This window comes from Phaenicophaeus curvirostris, chromosome 3 (genome assembly GCF_032191515.1).
Source record: "Phaenicophaeus curvirostris isolate KB17595 chromosome 3, BPBGC_Pcur_1.0, whole genome shotgun sequence".
NCBI classification, from domain to species: domain Eukaryota; kingdom Metazoa; phylum Chordata; class Aves; order Cuculiformes; family Cuculidae; genus Phaenicophaeus; species Phaenicophaeus curvirostris.
This window is the reverse complement of record NC_091394.1, coordinates 98,961,827-98,982,760: the sequence shown is the minus strand read 5'-3', so window position 1 is coordinate 98,982,760 and position 20,934 is coordinate 98,961,827. Positions and strand designations below refer to the sequence as shown.

The 20,934-nt window shown below is 54.1% G+C and overlaps 1 protein-coding gene across 5 annotated transcripts in view; it reads right to left on the bottom strand.

Moving 5' to 3' along the window:
* The window catches only part of ARHGAP39 (Rho GTPase activating protein 39), a 127,686-nt gene that overhangs the window by 12,889 nt on the left and 93,863 nt on the right, over nt 1–20,934 (bottom strand). For 4 of the 5 annotated variants that reach the window (XM_069854818.1, XM_069854816.1, XM_069854821.1 and 1 more), the window contains exons 3-4: nt 16,019–16,099; nt 3,011–4,418 (exon numbers count right to left, since the gene is read on the bottom strand). In XM_069854818.1, coding sequence (XP_069710919.1) covers nt 3,011–4,418; nt 16,019–16,099 — 1,489 coding nt within the window. The remainder of the gene's footprint in view (nt 1–3,010; nt 4,419–16,018; nt 16,100–20,934) is intronic. The other variant, XM_069854820.1, reaches the window with a different exon arrangement.

The following is a 20,934-nucleotide window of genomic DNA, read 5'->3' as shown; positions in this document are numbered from 1 at the left end:
GATCCAATGAAAACATCTAATCAACCAACCAATCAATGAAAAAAACATCTAATCAACCAATCGACCAACCAACCAATGAACCAATCAACCCACCAACAAACCATCCGACCAACCACCAAATCAACCAACCAACAAATGAAAAAACCATGGAATCAACCAACCAAGAAACCAATGAAAACAACATCTAATCAACCAACAAACCAACCAACAATCCAATCAACCAGTGAACAACTCAATCAACCAGAGAACCAACCAACCAACTGCTCAACCACTCAAACATCCAGTGTTGCAGCATTAAGAGGTCTATCCAAGCCACATCCTCTCCAAGGAGCTGCTCCTCAAGTCCCATCATAGGTGAGTGGAGCTGACCTGGCACCAGCCACCAAAACCCACGTTCAAGCCTGGTTCTCGTGCCCAGGAGGAGGTTGGTGGCTCCTCCAAACAACCATCAAAATGGATGGAGAGGAACAGAAGCTGCCCAGGATCTCACCTCACCTGAAGAGCACCCAGAGGAAGGACCTCAGCAGACCAGCAACCTCCTACGACATGGTAGAAGATGACGCTGTCATCCCCACCACCTGCAAGGGCATCACGTTGGTGGCCACAAGTGGAGATGGTGCATAAGGTGACCTCAATGGCCTTGGGGCTGGGCTTTAGAGAGGGACTAACTCTGAGGGACCAGTTTTTGAGGGACCAGCTTGCTATGAAGCATCTTATTTGAGGGACCAGCTTGCTATGGAGACCCTTCTTTGAGGGACCAGGTTTTGAGGGACCAGCTTGCTATGAAGCATCTTATTTGAGGGACCAGCTTGCTATGGAGACCCTTCTTTGAGGGACCAGCTTGCTAAGGACCTTCTTTGAGGGACCAGCTTGCGATGAAGCATCTTATTTGAGGGACCAGCTTGCTATGAAGCTCCTTCTTTGAGGGACCAGCTTGCTAAGGACCAACTTCTTTGTCTGGTGGTGGGTTCAGCCACCACCTGGACGGCTGGAGCTGGGATGGTGGGTCAAGACCCCAACTCCAACGCGGAGCTGCCCATTCCTGCTCCCTGTGAAAGCCACTGAGCTCCAGCTCCTTGAATCTCTCCAGTTGGGAAGAACCCGAGAAGCAAACCCTCATTTCTAGCAGAAGACCTCGTTGAAAAGCAAAACAGGAGAAAAGGGGATGGTTTTCCCCATGCTCTCAAGCCGCTCTGGCCATCTCCACCTGCTCTGCAGAGAGGACATCCCTGCTCACGTGTCTTCTCCAAGCAGATGGGGACCAGATGAGGCATTTTGCTCAGAGCTGGGTCCAGTTCTGCTCAATATTGTCATCCACGACCTGGAGAAAGTCAGTTTGGAGATAAGACTAAGATGGGTGGAAGTGCTGATCTACTGGAGGGCAGAAGGTTCTACGGAGGGATCTGGCCAGGCTGGACCCATGGGTGGAGACCAACAAGGCCAAGTGGTGGGTCCTGCTCTTGGGTCACAACAACCCGAGCAGCTCCAGGCTTGGGAAAGGGCGGCTGGAGAGCTGCCCCATGGAGAAGGACCCGGGGGTGCTGGTTGACACCATCTGAACATGAGCCAGTGGCGGCCCAGGTGGCCAAGAAGGCCAAGAGCATCTTGGCTTGGATCAGCAGGAGAAGGGGAAGGGATTGTCCACCTGGACTCAGCCTTGGTGAAGCTCCATCTCGAATCCTGGGTTCAGTTTTGGGCCCCTCACTCTAAGAAGGACACTGAGGGGCTGGAGCGCGTCCAGAGAAGAGCAACCAAGCTGGTGAAAGATCTGGAGAACAACAGCTACGAGAGGTGGCTGAGAGGCCCTGGGGTGCAGGGCTGAGGCTGCCACAGAGCCGAGGTGCCCGTGCTGGGAACGAAGACCTGGGATTGCCCTGAGGACCATCTCGTTGGATCTAAACTGGCTTTACAAGAAGGATCTTGAATCAGGAGGGTGGTGGGGATCCAGTTCCAAGTGGGGTTCCCCAGGGCTCAGTGGTGGGTCCAGCCCTGTTCAATGTCTTTATCAATGACCTGGATGAAGGCATCGAGGGCACCCTGAGCAAGTTTGTGGGTGACTCTAAGCTAAGCGTGGATCTGCTGGAGGGGTCTGAGGTTCTTCAAAGGGACCTGAACAGGCTGGACCACTGGGCTGAGACCAACGGCCTGAGGTTCAACAAGGCCAAACGCCGGGTCCTGCACTTGGGGCACAACAACCCTGAGCAGCTCCAGACCAGAAGAAGTCTGGCTGGAAAGCTGCCTGGAGGAGAAGGACCTGGGGGGGTTGGTTGAACATGAGCCAGCAGGGGCCCAGGTGGCCAAGAAGGCCAAGGGCATCTTGGCTTGGAGCAGAAATGGAGTGACCAGTAGGCCCAGGGAGGTTCTTCTCCCTCTGGACTCGGCTCTGGTGAGACCGCTCCTCGAATCCTGGGGTCAGTTCTGGGTTTCTCGCTCCAAGAAGGACCTTGAGGGGCTGGAGCGAGTCCAGAGAAGAGCAACGAAGCCGGGGAAGGGGCTGGAGAACACGAGGAGCGTGTGAGGAACCTGGGGGTGTTCAGCCTGGAGAAGAGGAGGCTGAGGGGAGACCTCATTGCTCTCTCCAACTCCCTGAAAGGAGGTTGTGGAGAGGAGGGTGATGGCCTCTTCTCCCAAGGGACAGGAGGAGAGGGAATGGCCTCAAGCTCCACCAGGGGAGGTTCAGGCTGGACATCAGGAAGAACGTCTTCATGGAAAGGGTCATTGGGCACTGGAAGAGGCTCCAGGGAGGTGGTTGAATCACCTTCCCTGAAGATATTTAAGGGACAGGTGGACGAGGTGCTGAGGGACATGGTTTAGTGATTGATGGGAATGGTTGGACTCAATGATCCAGTGGGTCTCTTCCAACCTGGTGATTCTCTGATTCTACGACGCTTGTGCTGCCCCATGGTGGGACCTGCCCAGCCTGGCTTGGCACCTGAGGAGATGCCACCCTTGGTGGCACAGGGCACGCAGCGAAGCTCCCCGACGGTGGGGACGTCCCCGAGGACGTTACCTGAGATGGATGCAGGTAGGGCTCGGGGGAGGCCAGGTTGGTCTGCACCGAGACGCTCTTCTCCAGCAGGATCTGAGGGAAGCCCAGCTTCTCGAAGGTGTTCCTCTTCCAGTGCTTGTTCTCCTGCTGCGCCAACGCCTCATCCTCGCTGAAGGCTCGCACCACCGGGCCCGGCATGGGTAGAGGGAGGGCACCGTCGCTCTCGTAGCCCGACCCGTCCTTTTGGGAATCCCAACTGCTCCGTTGCTTCATGTGATAATGGGCTTGTTGGGCTTCCCAAGCCAGGCGGGCTTGGGCCAAGAAGGGCTCGGGGAAGCCCCGCGCCACCTCCGCTTCGGCCGCTTTGCTCTCCGTACGGTTCATGGGTGACCTGTTGGGTCCCGCAGCGGCTCGTTCCTCACCCAACATCTGCTCGCTCAACACCTCCCGGTCCCCGGAACCATCCGTGGAGGAGGCGTTGGGGTCGTGGCACACGGAAGGTTTCCGGCTTTTCCTCTTTCTGGTGGAGGGCGAGTAACCGGTAGAGGACAAGGTGTCCTGCTGGCTGGACCACGACATGGAGTCCTCTCCTTGGGCCACTTGGCCACCCGTCGAAGCAGGACAGAACTCGGGTCCCTCCATGCTGCTGTAGTCGCCCGATTTGATCTCCAAGCGCGTGTCCCGCACCAGGCACGGGCTGTGCTGCAGCGAGTAGGACCCCCCGATGGGATTGGGGGAATATTTGTGCCTCAAGGCCGTCTTCATCTTGGGGCTGGAGCCCGATTGCTCCACGTAGACCAGCTGCCGGACGTACTCCTTGCCGGCGGGGCTGTACTCCAAGCTCATGAAGCGGTCGGGACACTTCTGCTTGGTGAGGACCAGCTGCTGGTAGGGCGAATTAGAACCTTGCTTGGGCGACTGGAGGAAGGGGTGAGGTTTGCGGACGGGTGACTTCTGCGGCGAGCCGGCTTTGTAGCTCCCGCTGGCTTCGTACTGCATGTCCACGGGGGGTTCGTCGTAGATGGGCGCTTGGTATTCCATGGGAGGTTCCTCGTAGAGGGGGGGCTCGTAGGCGTAGCGGGGCGAGGAGGGTTGGGACTCGCTGGAGTGCTTGCGGTGTTGGGCTTGGAGAGGGGAGCAGAAGGAGTCGCCGCGGCCAAGCAGCGGCGAGCAGCTGCCCACGTGCTCGGCTCGCTTCAAGAAGGGCGATTGCTTCCTCTCCGGGAAGAAAACGGAGTTGTCGGCGTCGGAGGAGAAGGTCTGGAGGTTGGGCGACTGTTGGCCTCCCGAAGGGCGCCGCGAGCGGGAGCCCGGCTGGTTCTCGTGGCTGTAGCCGTTGCCTTGGTGCATGAGGAAGCTCGGCTCGCGGTCGGTCACCTTGATCAGCATCCGTTCCTTGGTGCCGGCGTTCCAGCGCAGGGAGGACGTCCTGTGGGGAGAAACAGAGAATCACCAGGTTGGAAGAGACCCACCGGATCATCGAGTCCAACCATTCCCATCAATCACTAAACCATGTCCCTCAGCGCCTCGTCCACCCGGCCCTTAAACCCCTCCAGGGAAGGTGACTCAACCCCCTCCCTGGAGCCTCTGCCAGTGCCCAATGACCCTTTCCGTGAAAAATTTTTTCCTAATGTCCAGCCTGAACCTCCCCTGGTGGAGCTTGAGGCCGTTCCCTCCTGTCCCTTGGGAGAAGAGCCCAGCTCCCTCCTCTCCACAACCTCCTCTCAGGGAGTTGGAGAGAGCAATGAGGTCTCCCCTCAGCCTCCTCTTCTCCAGGCTGAACACCTCCAGGTTCCTCACAGGCTCCTCGTGTTCTCCAGCCCCTTCCCCAGCTTCGTTGCTCTTCTCTGGACTCGTTCCACAGCCTCAACATCCTTCTTGTGGTGAGGGGACCAGAACTGAACACAGGATTCGAGGAGTGCTCTCACCAGGGCCAAGTCCAGAGGGAGAAGAACCTCCCTGACCTGCTGGCCACGCTGTTTCTGCTCCAAGCCAAGATGCCCTTGGCCTTCTTGGCCACCTGGGCCCCTGCTGGCTCACGTTGAACCAACCCCCTCAGGTCCATCTCCCCCAGGCACCTTTCCAGCCAGACTTCTCCTAGTCTGGAGCTGATCAGGGTTGTTGTGCCTCAAGTGCAGGACCCGGCGTTTGGCCTTGTTGAACCTCATCCCATTTGACTTGGAGCTCTTGGAGCTGAAAGGCGATGGAGGAGTGAGCAAAGCCACCTGGTGGGGGCAAGTCTTGAGGAAAACGGACATTTGAGATAGTTCATGGGTGTTTGGGTGCTCAATCCTTGCAGGAATCGGGGACAGAGCCCACCACGCTCCCCACCTGGGACTGGCCCCTCGCTGGGATCTCCCATCCCATGGTGAGGTGGGACGCAGAACCCATTCTGTCCCACCTCTTCTTGCTTCCCATTCCTTGCAGCACCCAGCATGAAGCCACCTCGTCTCCTCTGCTCAAGATGAACCCAGCTGGACCTGGGTCACATTAAAATGAGGAGAAATTATTGCCCCCAAGCATCATCGAAGGCAAAAACCTTGAAAACACAACCCCAGCCTGCATGGAGAAGACCCAGCTCCATGAAACTTGAACCTCCGTGTACCTCAAGCTACTTCTGGAGTACGGATACGCCTGGACAACGAGGGGAAGGATCTCTTAGCCAATCACCTAAACCCACATGGCGCATGGACACCTTGGTCTCCAGAAGGATGGAGCACAAGCTCCACAGGAGGTGAGAGCAGCAGCTGCCCTCAACACTGAAAGAACCTCCAGGACCAGCTCTGGATGGAATGAGGACCTCGGCAGGGCCGCAAGAATGCGTGTGATGCCCATGGAGAGGCAAGCGGTGGTGGTGGATGCTCACAGCTTCTTTTTCTGGATGCTCAAAGCTCATCATTGCATCCCTCAACCACGTTGCAACCCGTGTGATGACATCCCATGCGCTTCCACTGAACGTCTTTCAAGGTGGAACATCCTACAGCATCTTGAGGCTGAGGGACTCGCAAAGACCCCCAAACCCACGTGGCATCACGATGGAAATGCCCTGGTGGAGCTCATTTTTTCACCATGCATGATCGGACAAGCACCAAGGACCTTCTTAAATTGGAGATGTGAATAATCGCAGCCAAATGGCGACCCAACAGGCAACTTCTGCAGCAGCTCTGGTGTGAGTAGAGATGAAAGCTCAGCTGGGAGATGTTCTGAGCACACCACGAGCTCATCTCAGAAGGAGCCACTGGAGACCAACTCATCCACAAGTCAAAAAAGCTTGGAGCACGGGTGAAAGCTCAGCTGGGAGATGTTCTGAGCACACCACGAGCTCATCTCAGACGGGCTCAGTGGAGATCGACTCATCCACAAGTCAATAAAGCTTGGAGAAGTTCTTTACTGTCCACAGAAGTCATGGCTGCCCCCTACCTGGAGGTGTTGAAGGTGAGGTTGGATGGAGGTCTGAGCAACCTGATCCCGTGGGAGGTGTCCCTGCCCATGGGATTGGAACTGGATGAGCTTTAAGGTCCCTTCCAACCCAACCCATTCTGCGAGTCTGTGATCCTATAAATGATGACACGTGTCACAAAGCTGCGTCGTCCGTCACCGATGGTCCAGCAGCTTCTCCCCAATTCAACCCTAATTGCAATTTGAAATGAATCAAAGAGGTTTTTCTCTCTTAATTAATAATCCATGCCGAGTCCAGGGGCACAATCCCTGCCCTGGTCCTGCTGGCCACACCGTGGCTGATCCAAGCCAGGACGCTGTTGGCCTCCTTGACCACCTCAACCTCGTAAAGTCTACCCGGGACCATTGATCCAGCCTGTCCAGATCCCTCTGTAGGTACCACATGAATCAAGAACAAATGGCTCTGTGGAGCCACGGCTACACTGAGATCTTCTGCACCATGTCCTGAAGGTGGAAGGTGGCTCCTTGTTTCTTCAAGAAGGCAGCAGGACTAGCAGCTCTGGCCACCTCATGTTGCTTTCCCCACTTCTACCTCCTTCAGACCACAATTTGGTTTCCCTCTTTGCTATCCCTGTCGCTCTTCAGCTGTTTCCACCTTGTCCAAAAGATTTCACGGCTACTGGTGGTTGGGGGCCTGCAAGAAGAAGCTCTTCTGTCCTTGCACAACCCAGCACATTGAGGTGGCCCCATGCCAACCACCAGAGGGTTTTCATCCACTAAATCCATGTTTCAAGTCCTTGGGAGGTGCCATCCAGGCAAGGGAAGAGCAGAGGTGGGTTTTAAGGAGGTGACGGCGTCATCACAGGAGGGATCCAGAGCTTGCTGCCATCTCCAAAGCACAGAGAAGGACATTGTGTTATCGATTCCTCACCAAGTCCCACGCTGGCACCGTCAGCACCGTCTGGGAGCCCAGGCTGCTCTCCCAGCTCATTCCTCCCTCTGTTTTTTCACAGCCACTTGTCCTTTCTGCCCTTCAGAAGAAGGTGGATGAGTCCAATTAATGAGTTTTGAAGAAAAATCACCACAAAGAGGCATGTGAATTATCTCTCCGCACAAACCCCACCATCTCCAAGCACCCTGTGCGCCCACGACATTGTCCTCGCTCCAGGAGATGCGAGGAACATTTCTTCCCTCCTTTTGCAGAGCAGCCTCTGGAGGACTTGAGCCTCCTACCAGCTTCTTGCCATGGAATTTGGGTCCCTTCTAGTCCTTCCAAACTGGTTTTTTGGATCTCAGCCACTCAACAAGCCCTTCTGGACACCAAAACTTTCTCCACGACTCTAGGAACGTGACGTGAGCAGCACAAACTATCGGCACAGGGTGCTGGGGAAAGCCTTGGGAGGTCAGGAACATCAAGAACCTCTTGGCTGTGCTGCCCAGCACCAGCAGGTTTTAACGATGGGTGAGATGAGAAGATAGATCAGACATGGAGAGCACTGAGGACCCCAGTTTCTTCCCCCTCGGGCAGTGAGTCCGGTGGCAGCAAGAGGCCAGGGGGCAAGGAGGGACTAGAAACCACCGGCCAGTCCTTATTCATAGAGTCGTAGAATGGTTTGAGGTGGAAGGGACCTCAAAGCCCATCTAGTTCCATCCCCTTGCCCCGGGCAGCGACACCTCCCACTGGATCAGGTTGCTCAGAGCTCCATCCAACCTCACCTTCAACACCTCCAGGGATGGGGAAACCATCACCTCTCTGGGCAACCTGGGCCAGGGCTTCACCACCCTCATCGTGAAGAATTTCTTCCTAAGATCTCATCTCAACCTCCCCTCTTTCAGCTCAAACCCCTTCCCCTCATCCCATCCCTGCGCTCTGGGATTGAGAGTCCCACCTCAGCTTTCCTAGAGCCCCTTTCCCTACTGGAAGCTGCTCTAAGGTCTCCCTGGAACCTTCTCCAGGCTGAAGACGTTGCAGATGGAGACTACAATTCAGCGCCAGGATTAAATGAGGTTTCATTTTAATTGGAATGATTAATTAAAATGCATCGGTTCCCGCTATCCTGTGAACGCGCTGGTGTTTGTATCCACCAGAAAATCACGGCTCTCCACCACCATACGACCACACAACCAAGTCCAAGTCCATCCCCACCATCCCTGTTGCCCCTCACCTTCCTCCCCCGTCCATGGGAGCTGGACGCGTCTCCTCCCCGTGGCTCTTCCACCCTTTCTGGGGTTTAATTCCTTCACGTTCTCCTCCGCGGCGCCCAACTGGACCACGTTCCCTGAGGAAGGGGCTGAGGAATGCAACGCTCGCTCCCTCCTCTCCTCCTCCCAGCTGGGTTCCCACCGGCACAGCCGGCGACGGGCAAGCACCGCGCCGAGCGCATCCTGCTGGGAAGCTCGGGGTCGGTGAGGAGCAGGAGAACATCCTGTGCCCGGCACGGTGCCCAACACCGTGGTGGCAACACAAACCCCTCCCATCAAACATAAGCGAAGATGGGAAGCGTGGAAGAACCTGGGTTCAATTTTGAGTTCTTCACTCCAAGAAGGACATTGAGGGGCTGGAGAAGGGAACGGAGCTGGGGAAGGGGCTGGAGAACCAGGGAGGGAGCTGAGGGACTATTTAATCTGGAGAAGAAAAGGCTGAGGACAGACCTTATCACTCTCTACAGGAGGATGTGGGGAGGTGGGTGCTGGTCTCTTCTGCCAAGGAACAAATGGTAGGAGAAGAGGAGATGGCCTCAAGTTGTACCAGGACAAGTTCAGACTGGACATCAGGAACAATTTCTTTACTGGAAGAGTGTTGAAGCACTTCCCAGAGCAGTGGTGGAGTCACCATCCTTGGAGAGATTCAGAAAACATGTAGGTGCGGAACTCTGGGAGACGGTTTAGTGGGTGCAGTGGTTGAAGTTCGGACTGGATGACCTTAGAGGTCTTTTCTACCCTCAGTAGAACCGTGTCCTGACATCTGAGGAAGGCACAGGGCGCCTGGTGCCACACGGAGAGGACACGGACGCCTCTGAGAAGTGGAACACCAGGTGCCCAGGAGACAGTCAGAGCTGCTCGCCCCATCTCAGATGATTAAACCAACCACCCGAAACAGCCTCTTCTCTGAAACCCAAATGTCACTGCAAGAAGAGAAGGTTCTTCTGAGAAGGAGGAGAAGGGAGCACAGAGGAACCTTCATTGTCAGGAGGGATTAGCAGTGAAACAAAGAGACCAGGAGTGACATTTCCTTAAATAGCAGATCAAGAGGGGATGGGCTTCCTTGAAGCGTGACAATGTGTTCCTACCATGGTGATCTCTAGCTCTTGCCTATCTCGAGAAGGTTTCACACGCCCTGGAGTGAAGTTTGTGAAGCTGAAGCCACTCATCCTCTTGCAGTTTCCAACCTGAATCACTCAACCCTGCTAGGAACACCCCCAGGCTCAGTCTGCAGCCTGGTGCCACCTTCTCCAGCTCTCCAACCACCAGCAGATCTCTGCTGCCTCATTGACCAGGGTCTCAGGCACTTCCTTCAGCTCTACCCACCTCACCACAAAGTCCTTTCAGGCAGTTGTAAAGGGTGAGAAGGTCTTCTCTCAGCCTCCTCTTCTCCAGACTAAAGGATCTCCAACCCCTTCTGGCTCCAACCTCTGATTCCACCCAAGCTTCCTGAGGAAGCCCATACCCCGGGGTCATCTTGAGGACAGGAGCTCAGCATCTCTGGGCTGAGGTTCCCTTCACCGCTGGTGTTGATTTCAGCCAAGGCAGCTGCAAGACCCCATTCATTCCTCTTCCGACGATGCCAAAGATGCTCGGCTCACGTGGTCCCGCAGACACCTGCTGGCTGAGGAGACACCTGCCCAGCAGAAGGGGCGTGGTGGCTGTCCCAGCTGTCCCGGGCATGGACACGTGTTGCTGCCAGCTGCTCCATTTATCCACTGACTCCTTCTACTCAGGCTCCTTCATCTACGGCTGCGAATTAAGACCAGAGCTGAAGGCTCCAACGTGCCCTGGTACTTAAAGATAAATTCGTGACCTGGTACCAACGATTCCTTGGAGAACCAAGAGATTAAATCATGGGATCACAGAACCATGGAATGGGTTGGGTTGGAAGGGATCTTAAAGATGGTAGATTCATAGAATGATTTGGGTTGGAAGAGACTTTAAAGATCACGCAGTTCCAACCCACAGGTTGCTCCATCCCTGGAGGTGTTGAAGGCCAAGTTGGATGGGTCTTTGAGCATCTTGATCTGGTGGGAGGTGCCCCTGGCATGAGGAGTGTTGGAACTGGATGGTCTTTAAGGTCCCTTCCGACCCAAACCATTCTATGATTTGTCCCACAAGCAAACTTGACAAAAACAACCACAAAGTTCAACCTTCTCAAAGGAGGAACAAGGAGGACATTGGGCACCTGAGCTCCACGCGCCACCAAGCAGAAGGAATAAAGAGGAAGGGGTTAAGGATCGTTACTGTAATTGCCTGTCTTAACGGGATTTGGATGTGAGGCTTTCCAACAAATGCCTTCTAGACAGATGGAGCAAGACATCATCCTCTTAACGACCCCCGCTAATCTTCATTAGAGTTGAAAAGCTCTCCCAGCAATTGTTGGCCGGGAGCACCAAGCCAAGGAAGAGGAACCAAACTCTGCCTGTTCCTGAAGATGCTGCTGGAGCTCCTCGTGGGGAACCAAGGCAGCTGAACCTCAAAGCTGCGCTTGGGGAAGACGACGCCTTGGCGGTCTCCTAGCTGAACCCCTCAGGACTGTCCTCCACCGGCCAACCTCCTGCCTCTCCATAGTCAGCTTTGATGTGAGGGCAGCTGTCTCCTCACAAGCCACCCTGCTCCCACACTTTGTCCATACATGGAATCATGAACTTCCCTGATCCATATCTTGGCCACTTCAGACGTACCTCAAGGGTCTTCCTACTCCCTCCAGGGACCACACGTGCATTCTGACTCATCCAGGAGGAGATATGGGGCTTCAGACTCACCTCAAGGGTCTTCTCATTCCCACCAGGGACCATACATGCATTCTGAGTCATCCAAAGGGGAGATATTGAGCTTCAGAAATACCTCAAGGGTCTTCCTATTCCCACCAGAGACCACACGTGCATCCTGACTCATCTAGAGGGAGATATCAGGCCTCCAAGGAGCCTTCTTCAACCCATGGGAGGTGCCCATCATCATATCACCCAGCAATGCCCTTTGGGACCTTCTAGCCTTGGTTCATCCAAGGAAGAGCTTCTAACGATGCTCTGAAGATGAAGCTGAGACGTCTTTATGCAGGGTGATTCTCAGAACGTGCTGTGCATCCTTCTTCTTAAAATTCATAGAATCACGGAATGGTTTGGGTTGGAAGGGACCTCAAAGCCCATCCAGGTCCAATCCCACCACCATGGGCAGGGACGCTTCCTACTGGATCAGGTCGCTCATCCAAGCTGGCCTTGAGCACCTCCAGGGATGGGGCAGCCACGACTTCTCTGGGCAACCTGGGCCAAGGCCTCCTCACCCTCAGTGCGAAGAATTTCTTCATTATATAGGACCTAAATTTTCCCTCTTTCAACTTAGAACCATCCCAACTCTACACTCCTGGATCAAGAGCCCCTCTCCAGCTTTCCTGGAGCCCCTGGAGGTTCTGGAAGCTGCTCTACGGTCATCCTGGAGCCTTCTCCAGGCTGAAAAACCCCAACTCTCTCAGCCTGTCCTCATGCAGAAGGTGCTCCAGCCCATGGATCATCTCCATGGCCTCCTCTGGACCTGTTCCAATAGCTCCATGTCCTTGTTGAGGACTCCCATGAGGACCCAGGACTCCAGGTGGGGTCTCACCAGAGTAGAGCAGAGATGGAGAATCCCCTCCTTGCCCTGCTGGTCCCACCACTTTGGATGCAACCCAGGACACGGTTGGTTTCTGGGCTCCAAGCACACGTTGCCAGCTCACATGGAGCTTCTCCTTCATCAGCACCTTCAAGTCCTTCTCCTCAAGGCTGTTCCCAGTCCATCCTTCACCCAGCCTGGATTTGTGCTTGGGATTCACCTGATCCAGGTGGAGAACCTTGGCCTTGTTGAACCTCATGAGGTTCTCACAGATCCACCTCAATAAAAAACCATCTGAGGGCCAGTGGGGGTTGGAATTGGATGATCTCTAGGTGCCTTCCAACCCAACCCAACCCATTCTATGATTCCAGGATCCCGGCTGTGACACTGCAGGTCTGGGGAGCTTCGATTCCAGCTCTTAGGACACCAGAACCACATCCACGTGGCACGGACATGGTTAAAAAACCCACCCCAGGCTGTGCCAGCTCCAATCTCCATCTCAGCTCCTCTTTCCTTCTCGCTTGGCAGCCCTCAGACAGAGGGCACTTGAAACCAGGTCTTGCAGAAGGCCGTCTACTCTCAGCTAATTAAGCAAAGCTGCTAATTAGCTGCCTGGCTGGAAGGCACTGGGAGGAGGGCAGGAAGGGTTCTCCGTGGGGTTTTACGGGGGGGTGAAGTTGGGGTTGGAAAGATGGAGGCATCTCCTGCAGCAAAGCAGATGCTGATGCAACCAGGTCACGTGTGAGAATCGTGGTGAAACGACTTCTCTTCGTTGTTTGGGTGGTCGTGGGTGCTGAGTCCCCAAACCTGCATTGTCCCTTGTCACCATGGTGGCTCGTGTCTGGTGGGTCTCCATCACCACGTCCCCCTCGCCGCTCCGTGTCCCCATCACCGCTCCCTGTCCCTGTCCCCACTCCAGATCCCATCACTGCTCCATCTCCCCATCGCCCTCATCTGTGCCCCTGTCACCTCTCTGTGTCCCCATTCCATGTCAATGTCACCCCTCTGTGTCCCCATTCCACGTTCCGGTCACCATGCTGGGTCAACGTCACTGCGCCCTGTCCCCATCACTGCTCCATGTCTCCGTTAACCCTCTGTGTCCCTGTCACCACTCTGTGTTTCTATCTCCATGTCCCTGTCACCTGTGTCCCTGTCACCACTCCAGTTCCCCATCTCCACTCCGTGTCCCCGTCACCATGTCCCATCACGGCTCCATGTCCCTGTCACTGCTCTGTGTCCCTCTTCCATGTTCCCATCACCGTTCTGGGTCAATGTCACCGCTCCATGTCCTCATCACCGCTCCCCGTCCCCATCACTGCTCCATGTCCTCATCACCCCTCCATGTCCCCATCACCGCTTCGTGTCACTGTCACAGCTCCATGTCCCCGTTAACCCTCTGTGTCCCTGTCACCACTCTGTGTCCCCAACTCCATGTCCCATCACAGCTCCATCTCCCCATTAACTCTTTGTGTCCCTGTCACCACTCCAGTTCCCCATCTCCACTCTGTGTCCCCATCACCATGTCCCATCACAGCTCCATGTCCCTCTCACTGCTCCGTGTCCCTGCCACCACTCCCTGTCCCCATTAACTCTCCGTGTCCCTGTCACCACTATGGGTCCCCATCTCTGCTCCGTGTCCCCTCCACCTCTCCATCTTCCTGCAACTGCTCCGCGTCCCCATCACTACTCCATGTCCCCATCACCGCTCCACGTCCCCACCACCTCTCCATCTTCCCGTAACTGCTCCACGTCCCTGTCACCGCTCCGTGTCCCTTGGCTGTGTCCCTGGCTGCAGGCTCAGCTCCTGCTGCCAGTTCCAACCACGGCTCGCTTGGTGCTCAACTTGCAGGACACAAGAGGAGCCACTTTCGAACCCTGTTCTGAACCAAAAAGTGGATCCAACCCTTTGAAACCACACTCCAGGCCATCCTTCCTCCCTTCTCCTGCCTCCAGGAGAGCAGGGAATGCTCCTACGGATGGAGCAGAAGGGATGCTTGAAGCCCTCAGGAGAAGGACTTGGGGTGCTGGAGGAGAAGAAGCTCAAAATGAACCAGGAATGTTGCGTTCACAGCCCAGAAACCACCCCATGTCCTGGGCTGCATCCAAAGCAGCGTAGCCAGCAGGGTCAGCGAGGGGATTCTCCACCTCTGCTCCACTCTGGTGAGACCCCACCTGGAGTCCTGTGCCCAGTTCTGGGATCCCCAACAGGAGAAGGAGATGGAACTGTTGGAACAGGTCCAGGGGAGGCCATGGAGATGATCCAAGGGCTAGAGAACCTTCCGTACGAGGACAGGCTGAGAGAGTTGGGGTTGTTCAGCCTGGAGAAGGCTCTGGGATGACCTTAGAGCAGCTTCCACTACCTGAAGAGGCTCCAGGAAAGCTGGGGAGGGACTTACTTGTCACGGAGCAGCAGGGAAGGGAACGTAGATCATCCCAGTGAAGGGAATGTAGAACATCAAACCCTCGTGGTCTCTGCTACTGGTGCTGGGATGGAAAGTAAGCAAGACCTACAGGTGCTTCAACTCACCTGCATCTCCAGAAGAACACAGAAATTGGAGGTGTTCGTTGAAGACCAGAGCAACCAGGCAGGCATCAATTCCGAAAGCCCCCAGATCTGACCATGGTCTATAGACCTGGTGTCATAGAATCATGGAATCATCAAGGTTGGAAGAGACCTCCAAGCTCATCCAGTCCAACCACCAGACCAACACCACCGTGTCCACTAAACCATGTCCTGAAGGACCATGTCTACGTGGTTTTTAACCCCTTCAGCAATGGAGACTCCACCACTGTCCTAGGCAGCCTCTTCTAAGGCTTCACCACTCTTTCAGTAAAGAAATTTTTCCTACTCTCCCATCTAACCCTCCCCTGGTGCAACCTCAGGCCATCTCCTCTCATCCTGTCACGTGTTCCTTGGGAGAAGAGACCAACACCTACCTCACCACAACCTCCTTTCAGGGAGCTGCAGACAGCGATGAGGTCTCCTCTCAGCCTTCTCTTCTCCAGGCTAAACCACCCCAGATCCCTCAGCTGCTCCTCAGAACCCTTGTTCTCCAGACCCTTCCCCAGCTCTGTTCCCTTCTCTGGACTCGCTCCAGACCCTCCAGGTCTTTCTTGGAGTGAAGAGCCCAGAACCGAACCCAGGATTTGAGGTGTGGCCTCACCACTGCCTAGTCCAGGGGGATAATTCCATCCTTTCTCCTACCAGCCACACCGTATCTGATCCAAGCCAGGATGTTGTTGGCCACCTGGCCACCCTACTGGCTCAACACTCCCAGGTCCCATCTTAAAAGTAGGAATTGGGATGAAAATCTTGTTACAGAGAAAGCCTTTTGACTTCTGGAAGTCCCTCCTGTCCTGCTCCGCTTTCTGGTCATGGATAGGAGCCACTCAAACGAGGATGTTCATGTAAAGAGGATGGATGGTTCCTCTTGTCCTGATCCAGCTTCTGGTTATGGGTAGGAGCCCCTCAGATGAGGGCATCCAAGTAAAGAGGATGGATGGTTCCTCCTGTCCTCCTCGAATTTCTGGTCATGGGTAGGAGCCACTCAGATGAGGACACCCACGTAAAGAGGATGGATGGTTCCTGCTCCAAAGAACCATCAAAATACAGCTAGATGTCCATTTAAGGGTGGTAGTAAAGCTAAAACCCACGGCACGAAGGGAAGGGGATGGGGAGGAGGATCAGAAGACCACAAAGAAATAAACAGTGTTGCTCGCTGCCCCATCCCTGCAGGTCAGCTGGTGGCACAGGACCTGTCCCACGCGCCCACCTCGCCACCAAGGCCACGTTGTAGACCCCCAACCCCGATACTGGAGGGAAATGTTGGCTACCTGTAGTGGAGGAGTTGACCTTCCGCACTGTAATCCCGATAAATGTCATATTCTTTCTCAAAGACTCCGGAAGGCGACGAACTGCAACAAAGGAACAGGGGACAAGGAGTTACCAATGGTGACCTGTGACGCTCATGCCCTAATCAACGTCTCCCTCGCTTCAGGATTAATGAAGACGGGTTCTTGCTCCCTACCCGCCTGAGCTCTGCACTTAGGACCTACTCCCACCATCTCCCACCAGGCTTTGAGTCCTTAATCGGTTGTTTAGGAGATGACAACCAAGCCCTCCATGGTGGTCGTCTTCTGCTTCATTCCAAACACCACGTTCTCCTTCAAAACGTGCTTGTTTGTGAAGAACGGCTGCAGACGTGCCTGGACTCTAAACATCTCATAGCTTTGTCCCACCAACGGTCCCTTTCCCGTGCCTTGAGCATCGCTCTTGCTCCTTGCTCATCTCAGATGGTCTGAGATCATCAACCGCAGGAAAAAAACTCTTTTTGGCACATTTTCATCTACCACATCGCAGTTAATTATATCTAAGCCCTCATTTCCAGAAGATGGAGATGGTCACCAACAGGTACCGAGCTGCTCCAGGAGCCACCTTACCTGAGAGCTCTCGCTGGAGAAACATGGAAAGAAGCACCTGAGATGCAGGTTGGTCTTTCCACGTTGCTATTTTGACCATCACCAGCTTGAAGATCATGGAATCGTTAAGGTTGGAAAAGACCAACCACCAGCCCAATCCCACCATCATGCACTTAGGAGGTTCCCAGTCACTCCCAGTATACTCTAGCTTGCCCTCAGGTGCTCCCAGTTACCCTCAGCACTGTTCTGGGTTGCCCTTAGGGGTTCCCAGTCACTCCCAGTATACTCCAGTTTGCTCTCAGGTGTTTCCAGTTACTCTCAGTTACTCCCCGTACAGGTCTGCATTGCCCTCTGGTGTTCCCAGTTAATCCCAGTACAGCCAGTGTTGCCTTCAGATGCTCCCAGTTGCTCCCAGTACAGTTCTAGGTTGCCCTTAAGTATTCCCAGTTACTCCCAGTACACCTAGGCTTGCTCTCAGGTGTTCCCAGTTACCCCCAGTTACTCCCAGTACAGGTCTACTTTGCCCTCAGGTGTTCCCAGTCACTCCCAGTACACTCTGGGTTGCCTTCAGGTGCTCCCAGTTACTCCCAGCACCATTCTGGGTTGCCCTCAGGCATTCCCAGTTACCCCCAGTTACTCCCAGTACAGGTCTGCATTGCCCTCAGGTGTTCCCAGTCACTCCCAGTACAGTCAGTGTTGCCTTCAGGCGTTCCCAGTCACTCCCAGTACAGTTCTGGCTTGCCCTTAGGCATTCCCAGTCACTCCCAGTACACCCCAGCTTGCCCTCACGCGTTCCCAGTTGCCCCCAGTTCAGCTCTGGCTTCCATTGCTTTTATCTATAAAGGAAGGGAAAGCGACTCCCGGAATAGAAACGCAATCCCGGCTCCTAATCCCCCGCCCTCGTTAGCCTGCACGGAGCCCAGCTCTTAATTAGAGCCCTGGCCCCAGATCAAACCTAAACGATGGCTTCTTCGTCGTTATGTAAATGACGTTTTGGGTTGCTCAACGTCAGCACTTGGTCACGTTGGATGAAGCTCCATCAAATCCCAAGGGTGGCTTTGGAGGGGAGAAGGCAAGGAATTCAAGGAAAAGGATGAAGATTTCATCCTTGATCTCCTCAAGTCATGGAATGGGGTGGGTTGGAAGGGACTTCAAAGCCTGTCCAGTTCCATCCATGGGCAGAGGACAATTCCCACTGGATCCGGTTGGTCCAAGCCCCATCCAAGCTGCATCCAAAGAAGCGGGACCAGCAGGATGCAGGAGAGGACAACCCCGTGAGGTTGGATGGGGCCCCGAGCGACCTGATCTGGTTGGAGATGCCTCTACTCATTGCAGGGGACTGATCTGGATGGACTTCAAAGGTCCTTTCCAACGCAAATCAATCTGTGATCCTGCAATTCCATGAAGTTCTCCAGACCCCTGGCCAGAGGAGCCAATAGGGACCATGAAGGCCACCCAGAAGCAGTTCAGTACTTGAGTTTCTCTTAACAAGGTGAGAAGCATCCATGAAACCATGAGATCTTCTCTCGACACTTAAGAGAAGACGGCAACTGTTGGTGACATACAGCAGGTGATCACAAGAGGTCACTCATCCCACATCCACCCAGCAGCAGAAATATGGCTTCACCCGGACTGATCCTCATGATCTTCTTGGAGGTGCTGTGAGACACGTCAATAAAGGCAAGAAAAGAACCATGGAACGGTTTGCGAGAGAAGGGACCTTAAAGATCATCCAGTTCCAACCCCATTGAATAGATTGGAATGGTTCTGTTGGAAGGTGTTGACAACAATCATCGAAGCCAACTGAGCTACCTACTCTTTGGTCATCAACCCATGGTGATGCCAAGCACCAGCAGATAAGGATCTCACGTGGCTTTTGTCATGTTATGGGTGGGAATGACCAATAACAGGGACAAAATGAGATAATAAGACCTTGGAAGACTGTGAATTTAGGAGCTCGGCTCCATGTGAAGGCTCCATGTGAGGAATTTAGGAGCTCAGATCCATGTGGAGGCTCCATGTGATGAGGAATTTAGGAGCTCAGATCCATGTGGAGGCTCCATGTGATGATGAATTAAGGAGCTCGGCTCCATGTGGAGGCTCCATGTGATGATGAATTTAGGAGCTTGGCTCCATGTGATGATGAATTTAGGAGCTCAGATCCACGTGGAGGCTCCATGTGATGATGAATTTAGGAGCTCGGCTCCATGTGGAGGCTCCATGTGAGGAATTTAGGAGCTCAGATCCATGTGGAGGCTCCATGTGAGGAATTTAGGAGCTCAGATCCATGTGGAGGCTCCATGTGATGATGAATTTAGGAGCTTGGCTCCATGTGGAGGCTCCATGTGAGGAATTTAGGAGCTCAGATCCATGTGGAGGCTCCATGTGAGGAATTTAGGAGCTCAGATCCATGTGGAGGCTCCATGTGATGATGAATTTAGGAGCTTGGCTCCATGTGGAGGCTCCATGTGATGATGAATTTAGGAGCTCAGATCCACGTGGAGGCTCCATGTGAGGAATTTAGGAGCTCAGATCCATGTGGAGGCTCCATGTGAGGAATTTAGGAGCTTGGCTCCATGTGAAGATGAATTTAGGAGCTTGGCTCCATGTGGAGGCTCCATGTGATGATGAATTTAGGAGCTCAGATCCACGTGGAGGCTCCATGTGATGATGAATTTAGGAGCTCGGCTCCATGTGGAGGCTCCATGTGAGGAATTTAGGAGCTCAGATCCACGTGGAGGCTCCATGTGAGGAATTTAGGAGCTCAGATCCATGTGGAGGCTCCATGTGAGGAATTTAGGAGCTTGGCTCCATGTGAAGATGAATTTAGGAGCTTGGCTCCATGTGGAGGCTCCATGTGATGATGAATTTAGGAGCTCAGATCCACGTGGAGGCTCCATGTGATGATGAATTTAGGAGCTCGGCTCCATGTGGAGGCTCCATGTGAGGAATTTAGGAGCTCAGATCCATGTGGAGGCTCCATGTGAGGAATTTAGGAGCTCAGATCCATGTGGAGGCTCCATGTGATGATGAATTTCGGAGCTTGGCTCCATGTGGAGGCTCCATGTGATGATGAATTTAGGAGCTCAGATCCACGTGGAGGCTCCATGTGAGGAATTTAGGAGCTCAGATCCATGTGGAGGCTCCATGTGAGGAATTTAGGAGCTTGGCTCCATGTGAAGATGAATTTAGGAGCTTGGCTCCATGTGGAGGCTCCATGTGATGATGAATTTAGGAGCTCAGATCCATGTGGAGGCTCCATGTGATGATGAATTTAGGAGCTCGGCTCCATGTGAAGGCTCCATGTGATGAATTTAGGAGCTCAGATCCATGTGGAGGCTCCATGTGAGGAATTTAGGAGCTCAGATCCATGTGGAGGCTCCATGTGAGGAATTTAGGAGCTCGGCTCCATGTGGAGGCTCCATGTGATGTGCAATCTCCTGGTGGCAATGGGGAAACACACGTGACCTGGAAAGTGATTTCCTGATGAGAGCTCCTGGCTTTAATTACAGCCTGGAAGCTCATTCCTCCCACATTGCACATGAAGCTTCTTGGCTCCTCCTGACCCTGATGGTTCCAATTCGCGTGGTTTGTGAACTTTAGGGTCTCCTGGAAGCAGAAGGTCGTGAAGCCAAGAGGCTGCCTGGTGATCATTAAACCAAAACCTTTCAAAACATCTCAGCTGTGGTGGATTCGAGTGTTCGAAATGGGCTACATGGTAGTAGAAAGGGGTTTGAGACCCATCTCACTTGGATGGTGGATTATCCCAGCTCCCGAGGACATGAATCCTTTCATAAGACAGAGATGATCCAAGGGCTGAAGAACCTTCCATATGAGGACAGGCTGAGAGAGTTGGGGTTGTTCAGCCTGGAGGAGAGGAGGCTCTAGGGAGACCTTAGAGCAGCTTCCAGTACTGAAAGGGCCTCCAGGAAAGCTGGAGAGGGGCTCTTCATCAGGATGTTCAGGGATAGGATGAGGGGGAAGGGTTTTTATCTCCAAGAGGGAAGATTGAGATGAGATCTTGGGAAGAAATTCTTCCCTGTAAGGGTGGAGAGGCCCTGGCCTAGGTTGCCCAGATGGATGTCCCATCCCTGGAGATGTTCAAGGCCAGGCTGGATGAGGCTTGGAGCAACCCGATCCAGTAGAAGGCATCCCTACCCATGTCAGGGGGTTGGGACTAGATGAACTTTGAGGTCTCTTCCAACCCAAACCATTCCACGATTCTGTGATTCCAAAGAAGGGGAAGACTCTCCATGGACCAATAACCACAGACACTTCCAGGCTGTCCAGAAAAAGCCAACGACCCAACCCAAACCCTAGGAGTTCACCAG